We start from the raw sequence: 8490 nt of genomic DNA, 5'->3' as shown, positions 1-8490 counted from the left end.
ATTTAGATTTATTAGGCCTAAGTTTTAGAACAAATGTTACATCTAGATCTATTAATTTAGTCATTAGATCTGTCCCAATACAATGCCTAGTTTAATAGTTAATACAGGCTACAATTTGTATGATGGTGGAACTAGGGTCTAGAAATAAAGTTATAACTGCAATTAGACCTAAAGTCTAGTACATTTGTTGGTGTAACACATGATTTACAATCAGCCAATACAATTACAAACCACTACTGTGGCACTACATTAGGCCTATAATGTTTACTAGATCTAAATCTAGGCCTTGCCTGTTGCATATATTGCATATATATCTTGCACACCAGTTAATATGTTACATCAATCTCGTATTTTCTTTTTGTTGAACATACACTTACTTGTATGTTGTACTCTAGGACTTGTATTTGATCTACAGATAAATGACGGAATAGTGTAATAGACTTCTGTACATTAACTCGGTCTCATTGTATTTCAGTGGGCGGCTTTTAAAAGTTAAAACTGCAAGCGTAATAAACACATAACGTAACACTGTGTCCTATTTACTTAACGTAGGGCAGTTGCACTATATCCTAGGGGAGGGCATAATTATTAATTAATAGGCATTATAGGCCAGAGGATATTTTGTGCCCCTTCACACCTGCGGCTGGGGGTGACTGCCCCCTCTTTCTACACCACTGGGGCTGAGGTGTTACCTGAAAGTGTAGTACAGGCCACTCCTTACACTATAAACCAAGCCATTCTTGGCAGTTGGGCCAGTTGGATAGGTCCTGAGTTCATCTTGAGAGACAAGAGATATTTATCCTTGCATCTGCTTATTCTAGTAAGTATTTCTCAGGTAGTATACAGCCTGACTTATTGCCCTGCCACACTACACACTCATGCTCACTAAGGTATATTAGCCAGCTGAACAATCATTAAATTCCTTCCACCTATGTGACACTTTTGCACCATGCAGATGGTTTGTTTGACAAATCAATACTGTGGGAAGAGTATTCTCTGCATGAGAATAATGTGATATCTCACCAAGTGATGTCCCATTAGATCCTCCCATTATAGTGGGTGACATGCCCCATGAGTTTTCACAATTTGATGCTATATTTCAGAGAGGAGCTCAAATTTTTAATTTCTTTATTTACACAGGCCCTTCCATTATCTTATTAATGTGGGATTTTAGCATTTCTGTGGTGAGATGAGTAATGTTTCTGAAGTTAACATTTTCCTTACCTTGTCCCACTCTGCTTCCAGTGTGTTTCTTCTACCTTGTCAACAGTGAGCCTTTGTTGAAATATTAGAGTTTACTGTGCTTGGAGGATGTGTTGCATCATATGATGGTGCAACACACATTAATAAGTATAGTGGTGGAGGTTTCTTTCAAGGCTTACACTTAACACATTCACAAATATTTTTCAGCAGTGAGGTGAGGTGATAACTATCAGGTATCTGGAGAGGTGAGTGTCTATCTGAAATATATTTTCATGTAAACTTTGCAAACTGGGAGAATACAACAAGTGGCCTGTGTGTCCCTTAGAGCTATGTTTTAGACTTTGTTGATAATTGTTTTTTTTCTACAATATGAATAGCCTCTTGGACACCAATATTTCCCAAGTTTTTGTTATTTTGAGATTATAGAAGAGCTGATGCTATTGGAATTGTCTCATTTAAATTAGCTTTGACAGTCTTGATGACTGAGCCATAATGTGGAATACAAGTTTCAGTATTATACAGTGTGCATGTAAAGTTAGCAGAGAGGAAATAGTAATTTTTAAAAGCCATTGCAGTTAGATAAAACCATAAAGCATTCATTTGAGTGTTTAGCTGTAGTAAAAGAATGTTGAAGCTAAGTTTATGTCTAGAACCATGATACAGTGTAAAGAACCTCATGCTCAATAGTCTTCAACAGTCAGGTTGTGATTGAAATTCTTTCATGCATATTGGACTAGTCAAGAGCAAAGTGCTTGCAAATCCTGTAGTTATTCACTTTGTATGTGAATTTGTTTGTTTGTCCACAAAATCGTCTCACAGATTTGGAGCTGCAAGACCAAATTTGGCATTCAGAAATGGGATGACCTAGGGGTTTCCTTATCTATATGATGTAGCCCCATAACATGAAGGGATAAAATGCACCCACAATGTTACCAAGGCATGATGAGGGTCTAGGAGTAGGTTTTCAAGGTCACTGAATCCAAATCTGGCATCAGATTTTCTGTTTCTGGCTCTCCTCCAGACTGTGGGGGGGTGCCATGTTTAAAACTATTCATACACCACTTACAAACTAGTGGGACTAAATATGGCACATATGCTATGGTATTGTGGGTGAGTATACTAATAGGGTTTATTTTGAGGTACAGACCCCTTTGAGATAATAATAGAAGTAATTGGGGAAAAGAGCTTGATCAGTACACTGAGGCATTTGTGAATCACGAAGGGCCTTTGAACACAGCAGTAGAGTGCAGGTATTTTATGCTAGTGTTTCATCTTTCATCCTAAACAGATTATACTGTTTATTAGAATGACCTCAACCCTATGATAATTTTGAGGTAACAGCAAGTACTTAATACAGTTTTGCAATGTAATAAATCTCATATTTGGATTAGCCAAAGCTAAGTTTGTTTTGTTATTCACACATGTGTTGAAACTTTTGTTCACTAATTCAAAAATTAAAAAACAGTTTACATTATAAATAATGCAATACGTTTCTCCAAAGAAATTTTTTTTTATAGCTTAGGGATGTTGTATGAGTATGAGAACTTCCTACAATAAATTAAGTCTGACAATTATATCACATTTATTATCCATTGTGATAAAATATGTTTCATATTTCTTTGTTTTTAGAATTAGTTTTGACATACTAAGATAATTTTAATTTAGATGTTTAGGTTAGTAAACAGCATCACTGCCACTTTGGAATAGGTTGCAATGTAAATCTTAATGACTACTTGTTTTGTAGATCCTGAAACTTGGAACCATGTCACACAAAAGCAAGCATCTACTTGTATGCTTTTCTGAAATCAAACATAATTTACTGTCATGTTCATCACTAAACAGGATAGACCAGTAAACAAGAGGCTGTTTAAAAAGCATTAATGCAGTGATTTATTGTTGTATATGTTAATTTTATTTTCCAACTGAACTACATTATTAACTGTAGAATACATTGTAGTTGGAAAAAAAATATGAAAGAGGTAGTAAGATATTTCTGTTAAGCTCTTGTTTTACTTTTTTCAGACTGTGATACAATAAAAGTATCCTGCTTTTATACAGCACTTGTAATTGAAGTAGTTGAATAAAACAAAAGTTGCTTATCATTCTGGGAAAAGGAATAAAATGGAATTTGGTAAGTTTTGTGTAATATATATATATACACTGTAATAACTTCTTTTTTCAGTAACCTTTCAAGAAGTGTGAGATGTTCCCTCAAAATACATTATCATTAAACTCAGGCTTCAAATATTTCCCTGTTGCTATTATACAAGTAGGTAGGATGCTTAAGTCATGTACTGAATAGTTGAAATTGTGTTGTCTGTAATGATTACTTCTTTGTTTTTTAAACTGTGTGTAGTTTAGAAGGCACTGTACTATTAATGTACTTTCTACAACACCTATTATGATTAAGTTTTTTGAATATTTTGACTGAACATTTTTACAAAAGAAAGTTATTCATCCCAAAATCCTCTTATAACAAAATATCTCAATGACAGATTGATAACACCCATGCATTAGTTGTTTTGCATAGAGGCTAGTGAAATGTACCTTTCAAACAGTTTTATGTGAATGAACATTAATATCCAAAATAGCTTTTAATAGTACTTCATAGCAATTTGAGGCAAAAATATATTGTACAACACAACAACTTTTTTTTTTTTAAATGAAATATAATATGATACATTAAGTTAATAGATGTACATGCTTTTCTATTAATATATAGAAATTCTGTAAACCAAGATAAATTGTACTTGGCAGTGATGATATGTTTGTTTCAGCAGCCAGGTTGAATTTGGCAATGACTTAGACAAACATTAGTTGAAATATGACTGCTAAGTGACAGGTTTGGATGTGAAAAAGATTGAAAAGTGTGAAGAATAAAGAGAGGTGGGAATTGATAAAAAGAAAGTGACATATGAGGATGAAAAAATAAGCAATTGCAAGGAAATCACTAAGACTGCCACAAGCAGGACAACACAAAGCATATGTTGTACTGGCAAAGAGAATAATCAAACAGCTAGTCTTGATAAGAGAAAAAATGTGCAAAGCTCAGAAAAATTGGCTGAAAAGACAGTGGGCATCTAAGAGAAAAGATGAAAATAAACTACTGAATAAAGTTTGAATAAACCTATATATGTTTTAAAACATTTGACCTGTTTGTGTATTTAGTTTGTATAGTTAAATTAGTCACATAATTCAGTATCACAATCACCTCATTGAGCTATTAATTTTCAATCTAATTCCCAAATCTTTCAATTATCCACCAAAAAATTTAAGTATGAATTTCACACTTTGTATTACTTTTTCAATATTGAAAGAAACTGTATTTTGTATATCTGACTGTAATATTCTTTGACAACCATACTGTATAGTTAAAAATAATGATTTAAACAAAAAATTGAAGAAAATTGGAAGAAAAGTGCTCTTCAGTAAATGGCATAAATATAATCAAAACTAAATCAGTAAGAAGCCAAAATCATTACAAAATATAAAACAGATTATTTAGATAACAATATCCAAGATATAAAAAATCTTTCTTTATATGGATTCTATATGTGTTCCTGCTAAGTTGGCAATTTTGTAATGAGGCATATAAACATCCAGGTTTCACAGCATAGAACACAGATGGCAGCACACATGCAGGTTTGGTGATTGTTTCAAGTACATGGGGATATTCCCGCATGTCGCAGTAGCGGGAAACATTTTTTAGTAGCTGTGGGGTAAATACCAATTTCACAGTCAGTGGGTATAAATGTTTATTCGGATGTATCTAAACTATGCAGCAAAGGGGTTAACTAAAACTTGCCAGAATGCACTAAATAATAGCGTATAATATTAGAATTTTTTCTTGGGGAGAATCCAACCTATCCTCCCTACAATTGTTCAGCCCAGGGTTTGAAATTTGTTAACACCCATGCTAGTACACATTTACACCACTGTACATCTCATGCATGTGAAACTGCATTTCTGCACATGTATCTTACTTTCATATCCAATGCTTGCATGCACAGACATTTTTGAATTTGAACCTTTATGATAAAGGTAAATAAAAGCTTGAAAAGCTGTAATATAAATATAAATGTAAGTATTTTACACACACACATATATATGTATATATTAACACTTAAAATGGACTTAAAAGCTTGTTTTTGTGATTTTTGAATTATAGAATATGTTTAAAATGTATTAGGTCATATATCACACAATATGATTTTGTATTGCAAATATTAAGTCAACTTAACTTCAACAAGTAAAATCAGATATAACCTTTTTCTTATTTTTACCAGTTCTTCTAAATTAATTTTTGTACCAAACAGTTACTTTTCTAATTCCTTTTATAAGATACACCTCCTGATGCTCCTGTTAACTTGGTGCCTTGCCCAGAATGTGGAAGAACATTCCATTCTAATGCCTTGGTAAGTTTTTTTGGAAGTAACAAAAGTGTTTTTATGAAATTATGAAACTATTGGTGTTGGAATTGTTTAAGGGTTTATATCTCATATTCTCTTCTAACATCTTACCTACAAGGTTGGGCAAAACTAAGACATTGAAATTGTATATGGCATACAGAATGTGCAGTTAAGACTAAATCATGGATTCTAAGAAGTATATAATACTTTCAAGATGCTTGAGCAAAAAAAATATAAGGCCAATAATTTGTTTTAGCTCAAACAAGAAGTGGTATCTTGTAAAACAAAAAGCAAATTTAAGCAGCTTGACATAGCTCTCAATGCATAATTTTATTCAGTACCTTAAAACTGAATTCAAATTTAGTTTGGCTTCTTATTTACCACATCACATTTTGTTCATTGTATTTCAGTGATGTTTCTTATATGAATTAGCAGCCAAACTAAATTAAGTTTTATAACATATGAGTAGAATGATATGAATAATGTCTAGTTGCTTTATTTTGCTGTGTTTATGAGAGATCATCTCATGTTTGAGCTAAAGCATAATTAATTTTTTCATTTAAACATTTTTGGATATACTTCATGTATTTTTGTTTTTCTTCCATCCAGGACACATTTATTGTAATCATCATTGTTTAACTAGACCTTTACGGGGAAGCAAGTCATACAGGAAAGCGGTGCGCAGATCAGGATATTGCTAATATTACACACATTATCATGTAGATTAAATGAGATTGGAAAGTGTGTTACCTTTAATTATGAGAATATGTGAGAAAGAGCTGGAAGCAGCAGTGATGCTGGATGATGCTCTCGTTCTGAGCTGGGTTATATGAAATGAACTCTTGGAATGAGAGTGACCAGATCAAGGAGAGAAAAGTATTTTTATAATTTGAAGTTCTTTCTCATTCACTACTTAAGTGACATGCTTTCAAGAATAAATATTTATTTACAACGAAGAAAAAGTAGATAAGTGCTTGAGCTAAGTAGATGTAGAATGAATTCATTGCTCCATGCTTCTGGTGCTAGGATTATTATGTATCATAAAGTTTCTGAAAGTTTGCAAATAATTATCTGCTGGCTGTGGCCACTAAGTGCTCAGTCTAGTGTTCACTAGTGCATTTGTTGTGCTTTCTTTTTGAAATTGCTCCCTTAGTGGCAAATAATGGCAAAATACAGGTTACTTTGAAAGCTGCTTTAAAGTAGATTTTACATTTTTGACAATCAAACTTTGTAAAAGTGTGCACACTGAACTTTCCTTTTCACATTCATATCACTAAGAAAAAGAATAATATTTATTGTTGCTGGACAAAGATTCAAGATACTGAAAATTTGGAAATTTTCTAGACTACTTCATGTGTCTCTTGAATCAAAAGTAGGCAAAACTGGTGAATGAAATTTTGCATATTTATTCTTAAAGTGCATAACATTTGAAATAAAGCAAAACATTCCCCATTTTTAATTTTGGAGAAAAGTAATAAACATGCATATTTTATATTTAATCAGCAAACTATGTAAACAGAAAATACTACAGTATTTTTGTTTTTTCTTTTACTTTTTTATTTTGTCTACAAAACTCCTGTTATGTTTGATTAAATATAGTTACTTAACTTTCTTGTTTTTTTCTTTACATTATAATATGAAACATGCATGAAAGTTGCTGTGTACAAGACATGTATTTTAATAGTAATCTTTGGGTAAGTATGTGTACATCAGGTTAAAGAAAACATCATAGTCTTAAACTTCCATGTAAACCCTAACCATGGTGAAATAATTTAACTATAGTACATGCAAAAGCACTGCTCACAGGCAGGATGAGAACACATCAATATTTGGAGGGAATCTTGCTAATTACTGGTGTGTCCACACCTAACAGTGAAACATTTAGAATATCAGCAGCATATGGATGCAGGCATATTCAATATTTAGCACCTTTGTTCATGTTAAGGTGATGAGTGCCGATACATTTCTACTGTTGAATAATAATTTGTTTTCATTATTACTTGAATCTTGTACATCACAATGTCCTTAATGTAAGCTTCAAACTCAATTCTGTTATAGTCTGCACCATTGGAGTTGTCTTCATTTGCTACAACCTTACATTTTTTCTTGTATAGCTTTGGTATCAAGTCCTGTGGTAATGGACTTCAGCAGATACAAGTTCATGCAAGGTTATTGCAATTATTCAATCATCGTTGTGCTGTATTTTTAGATATCTTATGGAAGTTTCATCAGCATTCATATCAACACACATTACAAGTTCTTCTCATATTTGATTTTTTTTCAGATACTTGTTTTCTTCAAATTGAATATGCAAATTATCTTATATACTCTTGATGTTTGTTTTTCTCTAACAGATGACTTAATACTCAATCTTTCTTGTTGATCTCTATCACCTTGACTTTGTCCTTTTGAAAAAAGTACTGTCTAATGCCTTTTGTATTGTAAATGCATTTCACCATGACTTGTGGTATATAATGTCAGGCATCTCATAACACTCTAATGTGTCTAATATTGCTAGAATCTGTTCATGGTTTTCTTATCCTGTGGTGGAGGAGCAGCTGCATATTGGTCCACCTGTTCAGGATGCCCTGGCCATCCAACTCACTTATAATTTATTTGTTTATTCATGCATTCATTCATTCTAAGGAGTCCTATTTTTTTGTCTTGTGATTACTTACTCGGATCACATTGTTAGACTCACTGATGTAAGGCCTAGCCATTCTAGCAGCGTCTAGATTCTGTGCACAGTCAAAATATGTCACAGGTTCGAGGGCAACTGTACCACATCCTAAAATCAGAATTTTTTTTTGAAAATGTGACTGAAGAAAAAAAACTTGATATTGACAAAGCAACTGATGAACCTGGTGAACAGACAGCC

At 32.8% G+C, this 8490-nt stretch overlaps 1 protein-coding gene across 2 annotated transcripts in view; it reads left to right on the top strand.

Annotated features, from left to right (window-relative positions):
• Window positions 1–8490, top strand: part of LOC106472885 (zinc finger C2HC domain-containing protein 1A-like) — a 95811-nt gene that overhangs the window by 12392 nt on the left and 74929 nt on the right. For both annotated transcript variants that reach the window (XM_022403062.1, XM_013933591.2), the window contains exons 2-3: window positions 3226–3334; window positions 5545–5618. In XM_022403062.1, coding sequence (XP_022258770.1) covers window positions 3325–3334; window positions 5545–5618 — 84 coding nt within the window. In that variant the 5' untranslated portion in view covers window positions 3226–3324. The remainder of the gene's footprint in view (window positions 1–3225; window positions 3335–5544; window positions 5619–8490) is intronic.

Source organism: Limulus polyphemus, unplaced genomic scaffold, assembly GCF_000517525.1.
Source record: "Limulus polyphemus unplaced genomic scaffold, Limulus_polyphemus-2.1.2 Scaffold5, whole genome shotgun sequence".
NCBI lineage: Eukaryota > Metazoa > Arthropoda > Merostomata > Xiphosura > Limulidae > Limulus > Limulus polyphemus.
The sequence above is the reverse complement of the archived record's forward strand: the minus strand, read 5'-3'. Positions and strand labels throughout refer to the sequence as shown.